Source organism: Egretta garzetta, unplaced genomic scaffold (genome assembly GCF_000687185.1).
Source record: "Egretta garzetta isolate BGI_Z169 unplaced genomic scaffold, ASM68718v1 scaffold505, whole genome shotgun sequence".
NCBI classification, from domain to species: domain Eukaryota; kingdom Metazoa; phylum Chordata; class Aves; order Pelecaniformes; family Ardeidae; genus Egretta; species Egretta garzetta.
The window spans coordinates 92,541-116,351 of record NW_009259711.1 but is presented as its reverse complement, the minus strand read 5'-3'; the positions used below and the strand labels follow the sequence as shown (position 1 = coordinate 116,351).

Here is a 23,811-nt window from a genome sequence, read left to right as displayed (position 1 = left end):
TACACATGATGCTTCCTCCGCCCTTTATCTTGAAGTCTGGAATCTTTCTGCTCCCTGGAGGCAAATTCCTCTTCCCTCCTGCTCCTCCCAAGGCTCCCTCCGCAAAGAGGAATGCAACACCATCCCTGTGCTAGCCATCCCCCCAATGATCATTTTTGCTGCTGCGACAAACGTTCCCGCAGTGTGATTGAGCATAGGAAGGGCAAACCGAGCGCGACCGTCCTCTTGGATGCTTTTGCCCGGTTTAGGCTGCGTAGCTGTTCCTTGGCATCTTCCACGTTGAGTGCAGGTGATGCCTTTCTTTGGGCTGAGCGTAGCTCCTTCATGCTTTGGAGCTGAAGAGGACTACTGCGAGGAAAGCCTACGTAGCACAAGTTTAAAATAAAGGGGGAGCATGTCCCGAGGCTGGTGTTCATCTCTTCTCATATTTCCACCTTCTTGTTCCTTACTGCTTACCAAGGTACAACTAGCTCTCTCCTGGGGTTCTCTCTACCATCTTTTTTTCTAATTTGGTTTAAGAAGAACTGCTTTGAGCATCTCTGTCCCCTCCTGCCTCTTTTCTTTATGTAACCATCGACCTGTTTGTCCCAATGGAAGCACATAGTGTTTTTCTTCTGAGTTTCTCAAATCCTTCCCTTTTGAGAAAAGACATTGATGTGACTGCATGGAGCACAGAAATTAAAGGGCACATTGAAGAGTCCCAGGTCATGTATGAGTGTAGTCCTGGTGTCAGAAGGGATTGCAGAAGATCACAGAATCACAGAATCGCAAGTGTTGGAAGGGACCTCGGGAGATCATCTAGTCCAACCCCCCTGCTAAAGCAGGTTCTCCTAGAGCATTCTACACAGGACTTCGTCCAGGCGGGCTTTGAATATCTCCAGAGAAGGAGACTCCACAACCTCCCTGGGCAGCCTGTTCCAGTGCTCTGTCACCCTTAGAGTAAAGAAGCTTCTCCTCATATTCAACTGAAACCTCTTATGTTTCAGTTTGCACCCGTTGCCCCTAGTCCTGTCGCTGGACACCACTGCAAACAGACTGCTTCCATCCTCGTGACTTCTGCCCTTAAGATATTTGTACGTGTTGATAAGGTCCCCTCTCAGTCTTCTCTTCTTCAGGCTGAACAAGCCCAACTCTCTCAGCCTTTCCTCATAGGGGAGATGCTCCAGTCCCTTTATCAACTCTCCTCTGGACTCTCTCTAGGAGTTCCTCATCTTTCTTGAACTGGGGAGCCCAGAACTGGACCCAGTGCTCCAGGTGGGGTCTCACCAGGGCAGAGTAGAGGGGGAGGAGAACCTCCCTCGACCTGCTGGCCACACTCCTCTTAATACACCCCAGGATGCCATTGGCCTTCTTGGCAACAGGGGCACATTGCTGGCTCATCGTCAGCTTGTCATCAGCGAACTTGCTGACGGTACACTCCGTCCCCTCGTCCAGGTCATCGATGAACAAGTTGAACAAGACTGGGCCAAGTACCGAGCCCTGGGTATGCGAGATATTTAGGTACGTCGCGTAACTGTCACTTCCCAGACAGAATTTTTGCACAAAGCAACACCGTCCATTTCTGGGCTCTCCAATGTCATTTTCCAAGCAGTGGACAAGGTAATACAAGGCTCTGTACCAACCTTCCCGGCCTGTTATCCTCTTTATTTTTTCATTGCTCTTTTTTGGGGCTACCTCTGAGCAGTGAATGTTGAAGTTTGCTACCAAGTCTGCTCCAAATAATCCTGGTGTTTTGAATAATTCTGACATCATTTAATAAAAGAGAGGGAAAAGATACTCCTATTTTTTTCATTTGAATACCCCCATGAGAAGATCTTACCCCAATGAGAAGGTCTGACCCCTCCAAATTCAAGAGATCAGAACTTTAAGGAGCCAGAGAGGGAGCAGAAAAGCTCATAGCAAGGGGTGGAAGAGAAAGCAGTCAGGGCCTTTGAGTTTGATAGCTGGTCTGGACCAGTAAGTTGTGACCATCAGAGAAGAGGTTTAGGAGGAATTTCACACAGTTGGAAATACCTAATACTGAATTCACTTGAAACTACAGGAAAATATATCACGATCACGATGCTGTCTGACACAGAAAGGCAAACAAATGAGCGCTTGTTTGAAGGCAAAAATCAAGACCAGAATTAACCCAAGGAATTCGGAAGTGAGAAGCCTCCCGAGTTACCTGTGTAATACATTTCAGGGGCCAAGTGCCAAACAAGAGGAGTTCAAACAGGTTGTAATTTGATTTCTTAAAAACAAAAACCTGGCTGAAATCACAGAAGCGTTGGCTGGAAGGGACCTCTGGAGGTAATCTACCCCAAGCTCTCAGTGGACATGGGGTTGTTACTCATTCGGATCACGTCAACCATTGCTTTCTCTACCTGAGTTTTAACTTCTTCAAAACATAGGTCCCACAGCTTCTCTGGGCACCCTGTTCCCGTTCTGCACTACCTTCCTAAGGACTCTTTTCCTTCCTGATATCCAAGATGGACCTCCCGAACCGTGACTGTTGCCTCTTCCCATGTCACCTGGCACTAATAAGAGTTGGGTGCTGTAATCTTTGCAGTGTTACTTCAGTATTTCTGTTCCTGCAGCGCTCAGAGTGGTGACTAATCCACCTCATTCAGAGGATTTGCGAGTGTTTCAAAATAATTTCTTTAGAGGAGGTAACTGCAGACTGCCACACCAGACTCCAGCAATTAAATAATATCAATCCGGAGCATTGTAATGCCTTCTGTGTCTATAAGAAAACTTGTTTTGACATGGTATCTGAGCTGGACGTTATTTGGAAAGGCTTTGTTATAGCTTACGTTGCACCTTGAAGATATTCGTGGCAGCCTGCTTGGGAAAAAGCTCTCTGCTTAAGGAATTAATGGTGCTTCCAAGTCAGTGATCCTAAAGTGGAAGCCTGGCTTGGTTTGCTCTGAATTGTAAATGTTCGTGTTGGTTGTCTTCAGCAAATGCTTTTACTCTGTAGTTGCCTTTAATGTCCCAAAATAGTGCCCTGTGAAGGCAGCCGAGAAGATTGCAGCTGATGGTGGGTATGATAACCCAGGAGATACCAGGGTGAGATTGGCTATTCAGCCACGCCACCCTCAGAACAGTAAAACCTCATGGTTTCTTTGTTAAATGCCTTAGGACGGTGTTGTTCGGTGTCACTCAGGATGTGGGTTATTTAGGGTTCATGGGCAGGCAGAAGACTTGTGATCTGACACGGCATTTTTTGGTAAGCCTGTTGTGTTTGAGCTGCGCCGAGATGAGCCCTGACTGACAGCTGAATGCACGAAAGTCATTACAAAAAAATAATCTTTTGTGGTATTAGTGGCTGTCATGGGAAATGCTTTTCCCCCAAAATTATCTTTTATTTAAGTTTCTGATGTTGCTAAAGGAGCAGAGCCTTTGAGCGTGTAGCAAAGCTTAGCGTGTTTGTACAGCATCAGCTCTTCGTGTCAGAAGTTCTTATAAATTGGCATCCATTAACCTGGCACGTCCTGGCCTCAGCAGCACCATCTTTCAATACCTTTTTTTGCCTTTGCAGCTTGTACAGATTATTATAAATACGACCCATTTGGAGAAATCCTGCAAGTTCCTAGAGGAATTCATAACCAATATCACTAACGTACTTCCAGAAACTGTCCACACTACGAAACTCTATGGGACCACAACCTTCAAGGTGAGCAGGCTGGTAGATCCACCGCCGGGGAGCTGCTGGTGATGTTTGGTTGGAGAGTATCTGCTTCCGGGGCACGTGTGGATGTGTGGATGTAGGGAGCTCAGCTGAGCTGAAAGGGAATCTTGTCATATCCCAGGAAGCTTACACCATCAAACTAGCTTTTGGGTTTGCCCTTCGGATCATTGCTTCTGTCAAGATCCTGAGCCTCTGTAGCCCTAATTTACAGGCTGTGACTGCAGCACTTAGCTGAAGGATTAAGCAGCTTTTAAACAAAAGCCTGATTTTTTCTTTTTTCCTTTTTTAATGAATTTTCATTTTGCTGTTTGAGCGCCGTACAGTGTTACACGCGTCTGGCCATGAGCGCAAGCTCTCCTCTTTCACCCAAGAGGAGAATAGATTTTCAGCACTTGTATTTCTGTATCTTTCCACTCCTTTTAGCATTATCCCCTAAAAATCAGGGCTGGCAGAAACTGCTAGACTTCCCAGTCCTTAAATCTTTAAATCATAACCCAGGAGCATCCACCCAGATACTTTATATGAAATCTTAAGGCCATAACGGGGTCAACTGTGGGATGTCTGAGTTGTGTCCTGTGGCTGGAGAGCAGGCAATGGGAACAGCACCAGGGACTTGAGCAACGCTAGGGACTTGGTTAGGTGAGGTTTGCCCTTGGGATAACTCAGCAGGAGACTAAGGCCTCACGTCCCCAGGGAAGTCCATTCGTTGTCCCTTCTGGCATCATCTACCTATTTGGCCTAAGGGTGAGTTTTCCTACCTTTATGCTGGCCGGGAGGCTCCTCTGTGGCCTTCCTGCACCCCATACCTGCACACAGTTTGGCGGGTCTCAACCTTTTTCCATATGGAACATTCCTCTTCCATCCTCTCTCTTCCATCCTGCACTAGATTTGTCCTCCTGGTCCCCAGGTTGCATCAGAGGCAGACACCAGCTGGATCTTGCCCACCACTGACCTGGTGGCATGTGTCCCACCAGTCTGAGCTAACCTGAGGCTGTAGCAGCCACGTAGTTGCCTACAGGCGCTTTATCTTGTACCACCTTTAGGGCTAAAGGTTGGGTCAATCTCACATCTTGTTACTTGTGTAGACTTGTGCTATGGAGACTCCATCCTGTGTAACGTTGTCTTGTTTCCCAGGACGCCCGCCATGCTGCTGAGGAGGAGATTTACACTAACCTGAACCAGAAGATAGACCAGTTCTTGCAGCTGGCAGACTACGACTGGATGGCCATGGAGCCAGGCAGCAAGGCCAGCGACTACCTTGTCGATCTCATTGGCTTTCTACGCAGCACTTTTGCTGTGTTCACCCACCTCCCGGTAAGCAGCCTCCACCAATTTGCTTTCTTTTTCTGTCCGGGGAGCGCACGGGCATCCGATGGCGCTGTTGGAACTAATGGTTGCTCGAGCTTTATGGAGTGTGATGGAAGTGGGGCCTTGTACTGTCAAGCGTTACGAAATAACAAATTGATTTATAAAGCAAGCTGTTTGATGTGTTACCAGAAGTTGGGCTTCAGTCAGAGTCTCCCCAAGCATTTGCAAGCCTTCTTATATGTGATCGAAGGGAATAACGCAGTCCACCATGTAGAAGTAGGATCATCATTCACTAGCCACCTATACTTTAGATAGATTAACTTTCAGCTTAATGGACATTCAAGGTTTTTTTCAAGAGATCCCAGTATAAAAGTGTCTATTATTTCAACTGCAGATACATTTCCAAATGTTTGTCAAGTCACTGGATGCCTTACATCCAAATACTGCTCTGCCTTGGAAGGCAGCATATGTTTCTTTCTTTTCTCTGCTGTCTAAAATATGCCTGTGTTTATGCTGTTATTGCGATCAAAACCCATCTTTTATGTTGTTTTTTGCAGTTGGCTGAGTAGTGTCCCATTGAATAGGGAAAATATAATCATCAGGGAGTTTCATTTTTGCTCAAACAGCTTTTTTTTCCCTTTAAGTAAGATTTGTTCTGAGCTGTCTGGATATATACTTAGGAGTATCTTCAGTCAGCAGGTACTCTGAAATCACAAGTCCACCGAACTTCTCCTAAAAGCAATTTCAGATCTGTCTTCTTTACTGGACTGTTATTTATTTGTTGTTAGGGGGTGCCCAGGATTGTGGTACACCAGCACACACCGGGCGCCTCTGACGAGCTCGGATATAAACAGGAGGAAAAGAGGGATCGTGCATGATGGTGGTTTCCTTAACCCCATTCTGCTTCTTTATGTTGCTGTGATTGCTCTACTGGAAGGATGCTCAAGCACTCCAGAGCCGTTTTAGGAGGTGTTACAGCCCGAAAACTTTGCAGTCTTCTGCCATGGCTCGTGTCTTTGGCCTTCTCTATCACAGCAAAGATTTGGTAGCCAGATGGGAATGGGAACTGATCTGCTGTGGATGGAGAAGCCACCAAAAGAGGAATGAAAGTGGCTTTCCCAGTTCTCTGTACCTGGGAGTGCTGTTGAGGAGAAGGTGCTTTCTTGGCTCTGTTATCACTGGAACAAACTTAAATAAAGTGTTGCCTCCTGTGCAGAGAGGTCGGAAGGGCTTTTGCCCATCTTGTTTAGGTGGCCATGTGAGCTGGCATGGGGCAGGTGCCCTCTGGAGTCTGGAGGTGCTTGGACATGGCTGGATTCCTCAACTGCTGACTTTCTCTTTGAATGTGAGATGTGGCTGAACAGGGGTGGGTTATTACCTGGAGACCACTTCCAGAAACCATACTGGGAGTACTTACACAGGCAAGTTCTGGAATTTGGCAGGGAGATTGGTCTCTGCACCAGAGCATGAAGCATGGCTAGCAGGAGAGATGAGGATGGGGAGAGATGCCCACAATGCTTTCTGAGGTGGACCTGGAGTGATTTCGCTTCCTTAAATATACATGTTTCCTTCCTGAATGAGTCAAAATTGTTTTGGAGACTGCCAGGGCAGATAATTGGTCCAAAAAGGACCGAGACAGATGGAAGCAGCATTTTCTCTTCCAGAACTGGATCAGAAAGGACCCAGCTGAGAAGGCGGCTGTCTGCAGTTTGCCCTGGTGGAGGTGCCAGCTAACGGGCTGGTGTTGTTCAACCAGCACACGTGCAGCACCTCATCTTCAAAGCATTGCATGGCACTGGTCCTCCTGATAGCGCTGTGAGATAGGGCAGGCAGCTCAATCAGGTGCTGCAATCTGATTTACGAAGGTGTAGATCTGGTTCAGTGGTTTGTAGGCGACATAGGTCTGGGATTTTTTATTATATATATTGGAGTTTCTTCCTTTAGAGGAGCGCTATGAAGATGTCGTCATTGGACATTGCTGATGGGTCCCCACGTATCCTGCAGGCAATGGTGGGTGAGAACAAGTCAGGAAAAAATCAGGGTACATTGAAAAGGCACCCTGCTCTCTTGGTGTCTCTGCTGGTTTGTTCTTGTAGGGTTCAAGGGCCTTTTTCCAGTGGTTTATTTAGAAACACATTAAAATTTCTGCACTTTGCTAAATGAAATACAGGAGATCAGGTGTGTAGAAGCCCACACCTGCCTAAACCAATGCAGAAAAATGATGGGGATGTTTCTGAAAGCACCAGTTATGTGGGATGAGTTTTATTTGTGAAAGGCAAGAATGAGAGGGGTTCAAGAGGGAAAGGAACTATCTCCAAGGAGGGTGAATTCTAAGTAGAAGAGGATATTGCAGGATTGCATGTGGCAAGGTAGAGCTGTTTCTATACTGCTGATCTGAACCCAGCCCCAATTATTAGCACTGCAGCATTATGATCTAAGAGGAGTTCCTCCCTGGTTTGAAATGAGTTTGCAGCCCGTTCCAGCTATAAAATACAGGATTTCTACACTGCCAGTAGCTCACGAAGAAAAGCAGGTGACTGTGTACCATCCTTGGAGAGTGGGGCATCTTTTTGTCCCTAGACGTGGCCTCCATGCAACACCGTCCCTTCCAATTCTCACGTCCTTTCCTGGTTTGAAAAAGCCTCTGTCTTCCAGAGCGGGTACCTTCATGTCGAGCAAATTCACATGGTTTTAAAATAAGCGAGAAGCGCTTTCCTGGTATTTGAACTTGCAGCAGCTTTTTAGGAGAAAAGAGTGGCAGTCTCAGGAGATGACTACGTGGCAGGAGCCGAGCTACTCACCTGCCTTTTGTCACAACAGTAATTACACCGAGAAAAAAACTTTGCCTGCTGATCAAAGAAACTCAGCCTGGGCATGTCGGCAGTTACTGTGCTAAAATTACACCAACAAAAAGCACTGTCCTGTAATAGAACGGAGCCGAAAGTCCTGAGCCTGCAAAAATGCAGGCGGCTCCTTAACTTGAAGGGTGTGAGTAATCCCATTGTCTCGGACAGGGCTGCTCATCTGCAGGAAGCCTTCCCGGGGTCAAGGCTCCAGCTCGCCGCGAGGCAGATCAAATAGCCTTGAAGGGTCCGGTTGACTCAAGTCAACATTTCAGAGAGGGGGTGAAGAGGAGCAAAGATGCTGAGTGAGCGAAAAGGCGACTCCGAGCCACGATTTGGGCATTAGGTTTTGTGTTTTCTTTTTTGGATATGTGAAGCTGAATTTTTCCTGTATTTCTTGGGGTGAATCCTGGAAGGGTTGAGGTTGGAAGGGACCTCTGGAAGTCATAGCATCATCAAATGCTTTGGGTTGGAAGGGACGTTTAAAGGCCACCTAGCCCAACCCCCCTGCAGGGAGCAGGGACATCTCCAACCAGATCAGGTTGCTCACAGTCCCATCCAACCTGGCCTTGAATGTTGCCAGGGATGGGGCACCTACCACCGCTGTGGGCAAGCAGCTCCTCTGGTCCAACCCCCCTACTCAAGCAGGAAAAATAGCCCAGACCAAAGCCAGTCCTGGCTCGTGGAATGGCATAAAGAGTCTCCACTTTTTCTAGTGTTCGAGCAGGAATTGCAATCCCTAATTTTTCCTTTAGAGCATCAGAGTAGACATTGTGGCAGATGGTGGAAACCACTTGATATTAGGAATCCCTGGAATCGATTTGCTTTTTCCAGCTTTGCTTCGGGACGCCGAGCCTCCGGCTGCAAAGGGCATGCTGGTGGGTGCAGCGTGTGCCGGGGAGGAAAAGTTCATGGTGAAGTTAAGGGGGTTTTGGTGCATACCACTGCTGTATGAAATTTTCATGGTGGTTTAGAGCCGCAATTCGAAAATGCTCTGCTAAGTGCCCCAAATGTCTCAAAGCAAATAACACGCTGGTGGAAATCAAAGTATAATTAACATTTGGCTTCAAGGCTGCCCTCTTCCTGCGTTAACCAGGGAGAGTCGGTTACTGCTGCTGCGGAGCTCATTAACATGGGATGCTCGGGCCTCCTTTAAAAGAAAATACTTTTTTTTTTTTTAAGAAGAAAAAAATACTTGGGGGAAAAAAACCAGTATTTTAGGGGAAAAAAAAAAAAAAAGGTGGTTTCTGGTTTTCAGCAAGTAAAGGGCCGTGGCCTCAAAAATGAACATTTCCAGCATAGAGCTTTTAAAAGAATGACTGAAAAAGCCTTTTGTCTTTGATGGCTGATTGTTGTTTTTATTTCTTGTTAGACAAGTTAATGTAAATCGCATTGACAGGGCTACTCCAAACACACTGATTTGTTGACATTAAGCTTCTCAAAGATGGAGGGTTGTGTCAACACCTACAGCGAACTGTCAGGTTAACAAAGCAAGGATGTTTTCTTGGGGGAGGGGAGCGGAGTGGGGGGGAAAGGAGGGGGGTGTTTTGTTTTTATTTTAAGTTTCCTTTAATCCTCTGTTAGTCTTGTATCTTGATAACCTCCTTTGGAAGGTAATCAGGGCAGGTCAAGAGGTGATGCTGACCCGGGAAGGGGAAGCAATCTTTCAGCGATTGAACAAACTCTAACCTCTGCCGTCTTGAGCAGTTCAGCATGAACTCTCTGCAAAGGGGGTTTGGGGTTGGGTTTTTTTTTTTTCCCTTTGTGCTTATTTTTGCCAGATGGCAGGCACAGATTTCAGCTGGAGCCGCGTGAACACCACGGCCGCTCTGCCTGCAACCTTTTTGCCTTATTCACCATATTGGCATCTCTTCCTGGTGGCCAATAAATATGCCAGCCCTGGCAGCTCTTCCTTTAGTAGAAAGAGTTTTGGAAGTATTTATTTTCTTTTTAAAGAGAACGATTACCTATGGTTTTTACTTAAAAAGCCAAATCCCTCTGTAGTATATTAAAAGGCAAGGCACCATGCACGGAAGTAAAATGCCTTGAACTTTGCACCAACCACAGCCTTGACCACCTTGGGAGGGACCCAAGTGGAATATAACCGTCATGAAAACATCATATGAGCAGCAAAAATTCTTTAGATTTGCATGGGTCCTGTCTGTGCACAGATAACATCCCCCTGCCCTCGGAAGAACTGAGCAAGTTTTGCTTGAGCTGATCCCCGCTGTCACTCGCTAGGGTTTGACATCCATCACCTCCATCGTACAGGTGGGAGAGCTGAGGCACGTGGGTGTTGACTTGCAGAGCGTATTTAATAGCAATAAAACTGGTCTTGTACTTTGCTTTCCTCTTCATCCTCCTTAGAGCAGGTTCAAAGAGCCCATATTTTGCTTTTTTAATCCTCTGCCAACTGCCGAGCAGCTGGTGCCTCGGTTGGAGCATTGATGGGTTGTAGGCACCTACAGGTGATGACCGATGTGTTCCTCTCTGCCTTTCTTGCTGTTGCTTTGCTCTCTTCTGCATTTGACTTTCAACTCCCTGTGTTGTCCTCTGTAGGGGGATGTAGATGTCCACTCTACAATGTCGGTGAGTACAAGACTGTGTGTCGCGCGCGTTCAGTCTGCTCTGCTCGCACCTCAAATGTTAGAGGGTGAGTTGAACCAGAAAAGGTCCTTGGCCTCAGAAGGGAGGAAAGGAAAAGGTTGAGTAGAAGTTGAAATCGATAGGATAAATAAGAGACCAGGGGAAAGGGTTTCCTTCCAGACAGGCCCCCCACAAGCGTGCTGTTGCAGTTGCATTGCTAAGTTGTTGGGTTTAGAGCACGTTGCATTTAACTGGCTCCTTTTATGCCCCAAGCATCCCTAAATGTGCGGGGAATTAGGGGAAATGCCTGTCATTAGGGAAAGCACGATGGGATCTTCAACCTCTGCTTGAAAGAGAAAAGATCTTTGAAACCCCCCCCTCACCTTCTGTGTTTTGTTCAGACAAATCCCCCATGGGGATTTCAGCCTGATGTTCCTCCTGGTCTAAGTGCTCCAACCCAGGGCTTGGAACGCTAAGCCTTCCCTCCAGCTAGAGTGGTAGAATAGTATTTTATCCAGAAAATAGTGTGGGTTCTTGAGGTTTACTGTCTCCCTCTTTGGACTAGGGGAATTAGTACAAAGAACGCGAAGGAGACCTTTTGGACCTGCCTTCTGGTTCAACGAACCCCTCTAATTATTGTCATCTCTGCTTGTTTCATGTGCGGGAGAAAAACGTGTGGCACTTCCCCAGACAGATCGCAAACAAAGTGCTCTCGAGGTACCTTGTTTCCTCGGTTCCCGTGTCTGCAAGCCAAGGCATGTGCGAGCAAAGCGCGCCTCGTTTTTTTTTTTGGTCGGTGCAGCCCTGCTCGACGCGGTTGTGCGGTGTGAGATGCAGCCGTCGCGGAGGCGCAGCCTCGACCCCAGCTTCTGCTTTTCCGCCTTTAACCCCTGCTCTTCATTTTAATGCCGAGCTGCCGCGGTAGCGTTGATATTTCACGCCGCGGTTGGGTGCGTGTACCCCTTTTCCTGGAAACTGAGCATAGCTAAGCCTTGAGTATTTGCAGGCTCTGGGCACCTGGGGGTTTCTAAGTCAACATCGAGGTCTCAAATCAACGCCAGCTTCTGGAAAGAAAGAGCCTTGTTAAAGCAATTTGAGGCCAGCTTCCATCAAAGCTGCGGCTGGGTTGCTGGCAGGGCTGCGGGAGCTGCCCGCGCCCTCGGGGAGCAGGCAGGGATGCTTCGGGCATCCCCCTGCGGCCGCGGCTTTCCAGGAGCGGTGTTGAATGTCGACCATCCGACGTGGTGTCCTGAGGGCGGACCCGAAGAGAGATGCAAAAAGTGGTATTGCCTCTGGCTTTTCAAGACTTTCAACAATTTAGAAGCCAGATGTATTTATTTCTTTAATTGAATCCAGTGCCTAGACAGCTATGGAGTCAGCTTCCTATGGAGAGGGGTGCATTAGTTTCATTAAGGTAAATCAATGAAAAATAATACCTGGAGGTCCCCTGGAAAGGGTCAGGGATGGAGTAATCCCTTTATATGGTGGGACTTTGCTAGCCTGCTCTTAGACGGTTTTGGTTTTAACTGCAACGGATTCTAATTTTCCTTTTAACCCCTCTAATTTTCTGTTCTCTAGGTAGTTTGTATTAACCGGTGGAAATAAATCACTAATCTGTCTGTCTAAAAGAGATTGAAAAATAAAAATCTGCCTGCACAAAATACCAGGACAAAGGAGAAATCGTAACGGAGGTTGAAATGTCCGGTGGGAAGTAGTTGTGGCTAATCCTGGAAGGTTCTTGGTGTTGCAGATACAGACGCACATGAAAACAAAAGCGAGATCCCTGGGCTGCAGGCATGGACAGGGCACGAGCAGCGTCCCCAGTCCTCCCCGTCTGCTCCTCGGGGGGCTTCCTCTGCTCTCCAGAGATGATCTGAGTCTCTTGGGGGGGGTTGCTCGGACCAGCTTGCCCTAAGGTTGGGCAAAATGCCCTTAAACCGAGGGTGCCTGGGTTGGGGTCGACGGGCTGGTGACTGGAGCAGCGCTTGCATGGCCGTGTGGTCCCGTGCTGCCCGCCTTGCTGCCGTCTGGTGCCCGTGCATTACTTTCCTGGTCTTCTCAAGTCTCTCCAAAATCCCAAATACTTACCAAAATGAAGGGGTCGAAACAAGAACTAATGGTTGCTTTAAAAGCAAGGAGCAAAGCGTTCAAATAGAGTGGATTTAGCTTTGTTGGCTGGGGAGAAGGCTGACCTCTGATTAACCCAGGAGCGCTAGTTAACTCGAATCCTGGTAAGCCAAGTTATCTTGTAATTACATGGTTTCTTGTCTGCTTTCAGCACTTTGAAAATTAATTGAAGATAAAATGCCTAGTCCCATAAATCCTTTAAACCAGGGTGTGCACGCTTCCCTAGGTATTGCTTCCTTTTGTGTAGTCACCTCGGCATGTTTGGCTTTGATTTTTATTTTACAAACTTAGATTTATAAAGCTGGTTTGTGCTTACTTTTGCATGCACGTACATACACAAAGAATCAGATGTGCGGGAGGGGGAATTTGGCAGCCGAAAATCCATCCTCACCATAAGGAATCCAACCATGCCTGCTGCTTCCTGCACCAGAGCCCCAGACTGCACCTTCCAAATACCCTAACAGAAGATAAAGTCTGGGGTTGGGGTTTGGTTTTTCTCCCCCTTTAGCGAATTTAAGCGATACAATAGACTTTGCAATTATCTGCTTTCCTCTTCTTTCATCCTCTGGCAACCTGAAATCTTGTAAGGCTTCTCTGAAGTTGTGAATGTGCAAAGCAACACAGAGGAACACCACATCTGCTTCCAACCCCCCCCAGCTATCTTGCTTAACCTACCCATGAGAGGAGACCCACCTGCCCTAGAGGAGCCCAACCTGCAAATGCAATGTCCCTTGGGGTCCCCGTGCAGCGATCGCTTGAATTGAGGTTGCACGGAGAAGCATTGGGAGCTGACGCCCATCACTGGGAGCTGAGGGCCGCCTGAGCATGCTTGAGTGCTCTTGGTGAGGTTGAACTGGCTGCAATTAAGGGCACGTCATTTCGTGATGGGCTTAGGGGTGACTTTAGACAGAGAGATGTTCTCCCTGGGTCTCGTAGCCTAGGTTAGATGTAAGAGCAAGAAAGAGAAGCAAAGCATTGAGAAGTGCAGGTCCTTATGGATTTCTTATGATCGCTCTGGTCTTTCTTCATTGTGTTTCATGAACAGCAATAAATAATTAGAGCCCGATGGGTTCATTAAAAACCAAGGTAGCAGTAATGTCTGCAGCTTTCAGCATCCATCTTTTTCTTCTCTCTGGTTTTCAAATGCACCATCGAAATGTTGAAAATGGAATTTAAAGTCTGATTTACTTCTTGGAAATACAAACCGAGCTGAAGCTTCATGCGCAGCTTGCGTTGGTCACTTGGGGATCTGCTCTGCTTGGAAAAAAAAAAAAAAAATCTCCTGAATTGGGTCTGGATGGCTCATGGAGTGGAGGTGGAGGGGGTGGGTTTGGGGGTTTTGTGTTTGGTTTGAGCTCATCCTTTTTTCCGGTCTGTTCCACATCTGGCCCTTCGGCCGTGTATCAGTTGCGTCTCCAACAGGCGGCCCTACGTCATGGCAACGTGCTGGCTCTTCCTTCGGCACCTTGGCGAGCAGGAATTGGTGTAAACGGGGAATCTGGAGCATCCATGTGTGCGCGGAGGGTGAGAAACCCTTTGTGTCAGTGCGCCGGCGGGCTCCGCCGCGAGGATGAGTGCTGTGCTCCAAGCCTCCAGATCTTTCCCCTTTCATTTATAACATCAAATTATAATTGTAAAAATACATAGGAAAGATGAAGCGATTCACTTCACGCTCTTTAAGTCTTCCTACTGCCATCACTGGCAGATGCTTTGCCCTGATAAATCGGCAGAAAAAAAGCATGGTTCTAGCTCTTTGTATGTGAGGGAAAAAATAAATTAAAAAAAAAAATCTGTATTTAATCAACTTTTTGTTTCCAAAATGGCAGCTGCTTTGTATTTAATGAAATATCGGGCTCTTCCCAATGGAAAGAATGTTATTCCCAAAGCGAATACAAAAGAAAATAAAAGCCACAAAAGAAGAGGATGAAATATGTCATTTATTTTTTTTTTTTCTTCTCATTCATTCCAGTTTTGGAGCCGCGTGCTCCAATCACGGTTGGGCCACGGCTCTGGTTTGCGTCAAGGAACTCGGAAAGTCTCAGCCTGTGGACACGGGGACCAGGAGAGAGCCTCGCTCCATCTTAGGAGGCACAACTAGGACCGAGAAAAATTAGGGCTGCTTCATGCTTCTGGTGTGCATACAGAGGGTCATTCAGTGCAGGTTATTTGCGGGTTTAATTCCTTTGCGGGCTGAGGTGCCTCCCCTGTGGGACCTCCTCTTTTTGTCCTCGACGCCTCTTGTTGCAGGGTCTCGGTGTCTTTTCCAGCAGTGAATGATCTTTGTGGAGACCCAAGTGCTGAGCATGGGAGGAGGAGAAAATTGAGGAGCATCAAGCCCATGCCTTGTCCAAGCCCAGCCAGCAGGTCCACAGGTCCTCAGCCTCTCCCTCAGGTTCCAGTGAACCTACAGCACTTTCCTGGTCTGCTGCCCGTGTGTGCTTGCAGTGTTTGTTCTGAAACACATTTAAACGTTAGAAAATTAATATTTAGTGCTGGGGGAAAGCTGCCAAACTGCCACCATGGCAGGTCACAACCCCCAGGTTTGTACAGTTGGGTCAATGGTGCAATTTGGTTTAGGGTTCCTTCCTGCTGCTGGGCCAGGGACATTGAGCCACGTCATGGAGATACCCTCTGGGGGGAAGGAGAAGTGCTTTGAGCTGCCGTGACGTGCTCTGCCCATGTATTTTGGATTTTGCGTGGGTTTTGGTAGCTGGTTGCCTGCTGGCCTCCACACCTCCCTGGCTCGTGATGCCGTCCCTCAGCGCAAGAAGGCGGTGCAGGCATTTGCAGTGCAGCTCCTAACAGCACGGGGTATTCAGAGGGGAGGCAGATGGGACTTCTTTTATCTTCTGTTGTTTAAAAAAAGAGGCTCATGCAAAGAAAAGGGAAGGCAGCAGATTTGGAACGGGATTTCGATGCCATGGGCTGAACCTCCAGCCTGGTGGAAGAGTTGGGATGAGATGGTTATGTGATTGATGAGAGTGTCTGCAGTTAAATCAAGTGGCTAACGAGGATAGAGCACGTAATTCCTAGTGTTTCTCAAAGCCTGATGCTGTCGTACGCCTAACCCGGGCTGGCAGGAGAGCTTCCCCACCCGTGTCTGGCGTGAAGGTCCTTGCACAGATCTCTGGAGCATCTCAGGAGAGCAGAGAGCAGCTGGATGCTCTGCCGCAGGCGCTGCTCATTTTGGGCACGCCAGGCTCTGCGCACGACTGTTCCCATGCTATAGACTTCTAAATAAGCAGTTAATTAAAAATATCCTGCCATGCATTTGGATCGTATGCACGGAAAAAGACGCAGATCTTGGAATCCTCTGCTTCCTTGGGTTTTTTTTTTTGCATATGTGCGTATGCAAAAAAAAAAAAACCCAAAAAACCCCAAACCCAGCAGCTTCCAGCTTTGCTGCAAACGACTGAGCTTCTGCAAAAGACCTCTGCCTGGTGGCGTGTTTGTGTGTGCCTCCGTAACGCTTCAAAGAACCTGCCCCGTGCTCAGTGGTAACAGCTGCCTCCCGAGGGGCTTCCCTTCTCCCCCCCTGCCCTTCCTTCTGTTTATTTATTTTCCTATTTGGAAAAAAAAAAAAAAGAGGGGGAAAAAAAAAAGAGGAAAAAAAAAAAGAAGAGGAAAAAAAAAAAAGAGGAAAGAAAATAATAGATGTCTCTTGTTGACTCTGACAGCACGGTCAAAGCGAGGGGAAAGTGTTGTGTTCCTGTGCCTGCTCTTATCCTGGATCCTCTTATATCCTGGATCCCACGATTAGAGGTGCTTACAAAATCCTGGAGTTGTGCCTTTGCCGTTGGGGGTATTCGTGGATGCAGTGCGTAGCGCCAAGACCCCTTGATGCTTGTGTAGGAAAAACCTTGCCATGGAGCTGGTTACTCCCCAAATTAAATGTCAGTTGCTTAAAGACCAAAAAAAGCCAAACCGAGTAAAACAGTATTATGAAAAAAAAAAAAAAGCCCAGCGCTTTCAGATCTGCTTGCGGGAGCTGGTTGTGACTGTCACCCCCATGGGATTTCTGCTGTGCTGCTCCATCTGAGAGCCTCAAGTCTCCCACCAGCTTCAGCCAAAATAGCCTCCAGCTGTTGACCTTGGGCATTTTTGCCACAGCCAAACCAAATGGTTTTTCCTCTTTTATCGGAATGTGAGGGGTTTTGTATCGGGCTGCAGTGGTCGGCGTAACTGGCTGGTTTGTTTTTGTGTGGTGAGGATAATTGCTATATTTGCTTTTTTTCCCCCCCTTTTCTTTTTTATTTGTCTGGTTGCCTCTAAGCTTCTGTTGGGAGTTCAGCTTTGCCATGTGTTTGTCTTGCTGCCCTATCTGTGACAGCTTGTTTTTCCTTTAATGCTCAAAATAGAATATAAGTGGTAAATGTTTACTGCTGCAAATGACACCCCGTCGATTTTTTTAAATACCTCTGGAAGACAGCCACTTAAACATGAGCTCGGGCTCAGCTTTTGCATGAGTCTGAAAGCAATCCCGCTCCAGTCAGAGGACGGTGGCCTTCCAGGTTGCTTGGAGCAACTGCTCTTTTTGCTCTTCAGATGCCGTCAGCTTTCCAGGTGAGTGGAGCCTTTGCACGAGACAGATCTCGCTCAAAACTGTGTTAATTGGCGCTGCTTAAAGGTGTTGCTCCTTATAGATTTACTATGGTGAACCTGAGATATTTCAGTGGTGGAAGGCTGTCTCTTGAACCAAGCTATCGCATGATAGGGACGGTCAAAGCCATCAGAAGACCAAAATCCCAGTTTCACTCAGAAAAGGCTATGACAGTACCTTGGTAGTGATAGTCTGTTTAAACCTGGTGATTGGCTAATGGCAACGAAGCTTCTTCCATAGGTGGCTATACCTTGCCTTGCTCCCAGCCCATGTAATTGGGTGTAGAGGGAAGGGGAGCAACGCTTGCAGCTCATCCTGCAGAGAGCACAGAACATCAGGTCCTCCTAAACCAGACGCTGTTGTTCATCGGGTCACTCCTGGCATGGCAGATCTTGGGGAGAAAGAGGCCCTTCTTATTCCTGGTAAACCAGGGCACAGATGCCTGTTCCGTTCGTGGCAAGTAGCAGGATGGATTTTGTAGCTGTTGGAAAGGGAGGCTGTTGAAGTGAAGGCGATGCCATTGACCATTCCAGTAGGTCCCAGCTGTGCATTGAATCCAAAATGCCTTTCTCAAAGAAATGTGTGTGCAGTCATTGCCTCATGTAAGTTAGGGCATCAGGAAACTTTGTAACTGCCAAGTAATATGAAGACCCGATGGGGGTCCAAGACTGGGGAGCATCCCATGGGTCCAAGGCTGAGGAGCATCCAAAGGAGTCCAAGGCTGGGGAACATGCCTTTCCCCAACAGGCATTGCTCTGTGCTTAGGAACCCTGGCCCACAACCATTGCTCATCACCAACCTTCTCTTGCTGGCTGGAAGGTTTCTTCTTCTTTTCCTTGGCCAATTTCAAAACCGCGTGAACGTCAGCTTGTAGCTTGGTGCCAGTTGCTTATTTCCTATGTTCTGTCCCAGCTGGCCCTACTAAAAAGCTTGTCCCCCCCTTTCCTCTGGGCCCCCTTGAAGCCCTGACCGGCCGCACTCAGCTCTGCCCGCAGCCTTCTCTTCTCCAGGCTGAACACCCCCCACTCTCCATTTCTTTCTTAGATCCAGTCTAAACCCACCCTGGTTCAGTTTAAAGCCATCCCCCCTTGTCCTGTCCCAGCTGGCCCTACTAAAAAGCTTGTCCCCCCCTTTCCTCTGGGCCCCCTTGAAGCCCTGACCGGCCGCACTCAGCTCTGCCCGCAGCCTTCTCTTCTCCAGGCTGAACCCCCCCAACTCTCCCAGCCTGGCCCCAGAGCAGAGGGGCTCCAGCCCTCGGATCATTTTAGTAGCCCTCCTCTGGCCCCGCTCCAACAGGTCCATGTCCTCCTTGTGCTGAGGGCTCCCAAGCTGGACGCAAATCTTTGGAGACCACCCTGCTCCAGGTGAGCATTGCTGTGCCAGCTTGTGGGCTTGGCCAGCGCAGAGGGGGATGCCTCTTCTTGACCATCTGTTTTGCTTGGGGCTCTCACACGCTGCTCCTGGACCTCTTCATCCTGGATACACTCACTTCTATTTGCAAGATGCTGGGTGCAGATCCACAGCTTTTTTTAAAAAAAAAATAATGAAAAAACTAACCAACCAAAAAACCCTACCCCAAACCCAACAAAAAACCCAACCAAGAACCCTCACAAAACCCCAATTTGTCAAAATTGAAAATGGATTTCTAGGCAATTAGTAGGACGTTTGTTTGGTTTTTAAGTAAACCTCTTAGAAAGAGCAGAGTACTCATTGCACGTTTGTTTCCACTGTTTGGGAAGTGTGAATGTATCTGGGTAATGGTTTGGGGATTTTTTGCCATCTTCAGGGACAGAAGAACAATTGGTTTTTCTTAAAAAAAAAAGCAATTAAAAATGCATCAGGGTGGTGTTAAGAACCTGGCAAATCAGGATGGCAGGGGCAAGCCAATAAATTTTCCTCGTAAGAGTTAGCAGAGCTGATTTACTGATTTTGCCCATGATTTAGTGAGATCTGGGGCTCTGGTGCTGCCGGCAGCAAGGACAGTCCAGAAGCGTCTGGGGCAGGAGGTGATCACATCTGGGGGTCTGCAGGGTCTGAGGTCTTCATCCGTTCCTGCACAGGACTTACCCACTGGGATTATTCTTGGTTTTACGCTGCTGAACAACCGCTCGTTATTATAGCATCATGTCTCCATCTTCTGCAAAAGAGTCCACCCCTATTGCACTATGAATTGGAAAAGTCAGCAAATCTAGTGTTGAAATTATTGGGACAACTGGTGGTGTTTCCAGAAAAGTGGACATTTAATATTGAGGAATTCCAATTTTTTGGACCACTTTTCTGTTGTATGAAGTCCATGGATTTGCGTGTCTAAGTACACTTAATCGCATCGATCCCAATGCTTGTCGCAGATTAAAAAGAAATTCTGTTGGTAGCAAAAAAATAAAAATAAAAAACCCTGGACACTCTGAGACCATTTGAAACCTCCCAGGCTTTGTTTTTCATGGAAATGCTGCATTAATCCTTTGGCGAGTTGGTGGAAGTGTTCTGGGTGCTACAACAGGAATTTTTTTTTTTGCATTTCAGTGGCCACATTGCATCTTAATTTTGCCCGAGCGAACGGCAGGAGGCACCGTCAGGTTCCTCCTCGCTGAAGCCAGAGGTGCTCCTGCAGGGTGGTGGGATGGGGCCCCTGGGACAACCTGCTTGGGTCTCTTCTGGGACCCTCTGGGTGGTGGCCGTTGCCAGCTCGTGCCACCACCGCGGCTCTGGCAGCGGTAGGTGTCTGCCGAGGAGCCCCCTCTCCCCCCGCAGCGAGGTTGGTAACGACAGCATATTCCTGATTGCACGTTTAAGATTAATGGGTATTTATTTTAACAGCCATTCCGTTTCAGTAGCTTTTAATGAGTCCTTTGATAGCAAGTTCCTTAATTAACAAGGCAGCCTTTCAGCATTTCCTTTCCCTAATTGTTAACATATTTGCTGTTTTCAAACAAATGCGCTACCGTGAGCAGTGCCGGCTCCGCAGCCTCCGTGCTGACCTTCCCCATGGTGGCCGCCCGTTCTCCGGGGAACCCGGAGGCTTCAATCTGCTGCCCAAGGGTGAAATTCAGATAAAAAGAGATGACTTCATGGCTGATCTCCAGAAGTGTGATTGACTTGGTGGGGTCTGTGGGGAGTAGCCTGTGGAGATATGCTCCTGTAGGTGCCCCTTGGTTGTGTCTTTGGGAGAGCTTCAGAGTTCTGGCTCTGCCCTTTCACTCGTTGGCATGGCCAACCTCTCTAGATGTCCTCCCCATGTGCCCAGAGGAAGCCTTGGTGGGACAAGGAGAGGAGCATCACCTTGAGAGGTGTTGTGGAAACACCAACCACAAACCTCAACTGCAAAGAGGTTGCATCAAAGGCCAGAAGGGCTTCATTACCAGCAATATGGTTACAAACTGATTTGAGCCTCAAAACAAAACCCCATGGGCTTTTGTTCTGATGACACGCTCACAACTGAACGTTGGACCAAGCTGGAGCTTGGTGGGGGTGGCTAGGCAGGCGCTTGGACGTCTTGGCCGTTGAGCTCTGTCAACTTTCACCTCTGGTTCTCCCTGGTGCAAATCCAGTTTATTTTTAATGAGGTTTGCAAAGGTGTGGAGTGATGCTATAGAGGTGTTCCTGGAATCGCTTCATGGGATTTTAAGGTCTTCAGCTTTCTGTCAAGTTGGTAAATGAGCTACGGGTGACTTCAAGGTGTTTGTTTTCCCCCTTCTCAGCAGACAGCTCAGGTCATGGTTGCGTTCCGCCTCCTTTGCCTTCCTCTCCAAATCTCATCTTGCATTTTAGATAAATTGCTCCTGAGCTGGAGGGACCGCAGCATTCAGGCAGGTAAAGCATTTCTGAGATACAGGCAGGGACTGAGCTGGTTTAGGGCCGGGCAGCGGGATCAGGATGCAACCCTGCGATTTCTTGGGGCGCTGGCACGGGGAGAGCTTTTGGAAGTGCCACCGGTTCCGCCACACGCTTGCAAAAAATCATCTGGGTCTTTAGCACAAGGTCTGAGCCGTCCCAGCTGAGCACGGCGGCTCCTCTGAACCGCAGGGTTTTCTAGGAGCAGTGACGTCTAGGGATGACATCTCGGAGGCGTCTAGCTCAGTCGCCGTGCCAAGGCACATGTCCCGACACCGCTGCAGTGGGTGGTGCGGTTCGTGTTTTCAGGAGGGGGGATGAGGCTGGTGGAAAACACGTCCATCACAGCTCGGCTCAGTGTGTCGGTCTGCGGGACGGGTGCCCCGGGGTGAGCGGGGGCTTGTCCTCCCAGCACTGCGGGAAAGCTGAAAAACGAACCAGGGAGGGAAAAAAAATAAATAAATAACACTGTGAAGGGAACCTCAGTGGTAAACAAGCGCCAAAGAACCGAGATGGGCACGTTGTGGTATGAGGAGGTGGGTAGGGGCACGGTTGGGCTGGGGGAGCTTGAAGGGCTTTGCCAACCCAAACTATTCTGGGATTCCGTGATCTGCCAGCCTGCAGCCCAGACCATCCCACGGGTGAATTCCGACAGCTTTCTGCACCGGCAGCAGCAGCTCACTCGTAGCCATATGTCAGTGTCCCGGCGCTGGCTTTTCTCCTGTCGACAACAGCTGCTTATCAAGCAGATATTGCACTGTATTTCTGGGGAAATAATCTAAAATTGATGTTCATAAGCCACTGCTGATGTGATAAGGAGCTGCTGTAAGTGGGCTTCTGTTGCACTGAGTGTAGGTGTGGGGCAGAAGAGGGTTAGGTTCGGTCTTATTTATAAGACCAGAAACCATGAATTCTGGAAGGGTTTTAAATCTTCGTGCCCAGAGAGTGTTCATCCCTGGTGGTACCTTCTTTTCTCTAGCCAGACATTTAACACAATGATTTAAACCCCTGTGGCATCTCCAAGCCCTCTAATAGTAAGTCTAAGGGGAGATAGATGAGTGCTTAATAGGCGGAAAAAAATACCTGTATATACTTTTGTCTTTCATCCAGTAATTTTGGATCTAAACAGTCTGGAATTTGTATGTTAAAGCTAAGATTAAAGACTGAGTCTTTCTTAAAGCAGAATGGGGTTTAGGTGTTTAAACCTTAAGATAATGGAAATAAAAGGTCAGGTTCTTAGCTGGCATGAGAAGCTTCAGCCCCGGGGTTTTCAACGACGCAGTGCACATTTGCACCTGACAAACGTTTTGGGCCTAAGCCAAATCCCATGTGAAAAAGGAGGAAGGAGGAAAGGCTGAGCCAGAAGCTTCTCCTGGGCTTGTTGATTGGATCCCCTCTGCCACCTCTGCAACGAGCTGCAGTAGAAAATGCTCGCAAAGAATGTCCTGAAGTAGCACTTACACTCTGCTTCTGCCGCAGAGACTCAGCAGAGTTGTTGTGCTGTCAAGCCCTGATGATTAAATTACTTTTTCCATCCCGTCTTCTCATGTTCAGCTTATTAACTTGACGTTTCATCTCAATTATTTGCTCTTCTTCACGCCCTCCTGGTGTCGCTTGTCATTCATTCTTTATTCAGGCAAGTCTGGCTGGCCGGAGGAATGCATGCACCGGGGCAGGCGTGTTTGCTGTGGTTGTTGTGGGCATGGGTAACCCTTTAGGTACCTCCACGCATGCTGAGCTGACCCTTGCTTGGCCTGCAAGAAGGTTGTTCCTCTTCAATTTTTGTCACATAGAATCACAGAATGGCAAGGGTTGGAAGGGACCTCCAGAGATCATCCAGTCCCACCCCCCTGCTCAAGTAGGGTCACCTAGAGCTTCATCCAGGTGGGGGTTGAATATCTCCAGAGAAGGAGACTCCACAGCCCCCCTGGGCAGCCTGGGCCAGGGCTCAGGCACCCTCCAAGTCAAGAAGTTCTTCCTCACGTTCAACTGGAACCTCTTCTGCTTCAGTTTGTGCCCATGGCCCCTTGTCCTGGCGCTGGGCACCACTGAGAAGAGTCTGGCTCCGTCCTGGTGACCCCCACCCTTGAGATATTTGTAGGTGTTGATGAGATCCCCTCTCAGCCTTCTCTTCTCCAGGCTGAACAAGCCCAGCTCCCTCAGCCTTTCCTCACAGGGGAGATGCTCCAGTCCCTTTATCATCCTTGTTGCTCTCCTCTGAACTCAACGGGGCAGAAAACCCTCCTGGGGGTTTTCCTTTGGCTTCGCCTGGGGTTGAGCACCTCCAAGGCTTCTCTAAAGGTTGCAACCTTCTATGCAAACTCCTGCTGATGTGCACGCATGAGCTACTCGTTGGGATTTTCTCCTCTTCCAAGAAGGGCAAGGAGCCCTGTCCCCCATGCCCAGGCATGGCTGGGGGTCCCAGGGCATGGCTTCAGAGCTTTGCTTTCTCATCCTCTGCTTTCATCTGGGTCTTCTGCTCAATAGCGCAAAGCTACTCGGTCTTAGCAAAAACTCAAGTGTCTGCTGGCAGTAATGAAGAAAAATCACAGTCGGGTAGCGGCACGCTTCCCACCACCGTCGGGGATGAGGAAATGGCACGAGCGGTGTTTTAAATAACCAAATGTGTCAGAGGGGCACAAGTCAATGATGAAAAGCAAAAAAAAAAAAACCAAACCGGGGCTCCGCTAAACTTTATGGTTGCCGTGCTTCATCTTAATTTTAGTGAAGGTGTTTGGAGGTGAGTAATGAACACTCCTGGAGCCTGGGAACGGCAGCGAGCAGCAGAGGTGAAGCACCCTGCCCCATAATGCAATGGTCTGCTCTTTTCTTGGTTTTTTTTT

The 23,811-nt window shown here is 48.2% G+C and overlaps 1 protein-coding gene across 1 annotated transcript in view; it reads left to right on the top strand.

The window, feature by feature from the left end:
- The window catches only part of EXOC6B (exocyst complex component 6B), a 274,237-nt gene that overhangs the window by 158,657 nt on the left and 91,769 nt on the right, over positions 1–23,811 (top strand). The window contains exons 16-17 of the mRNA XM_035894470.1: positions 3,524–3,658; positions 4,808–4,987. Of these exons, the coding sequence (XP_035750363.1) occupies positions 3,524–3,658; positions 4,808–4,987 (315 nt within the window). The remainder of the gene's footprint in view (positions 1–3,523; positions 3,659–4,807; positions 4,988–23,811) is intronic.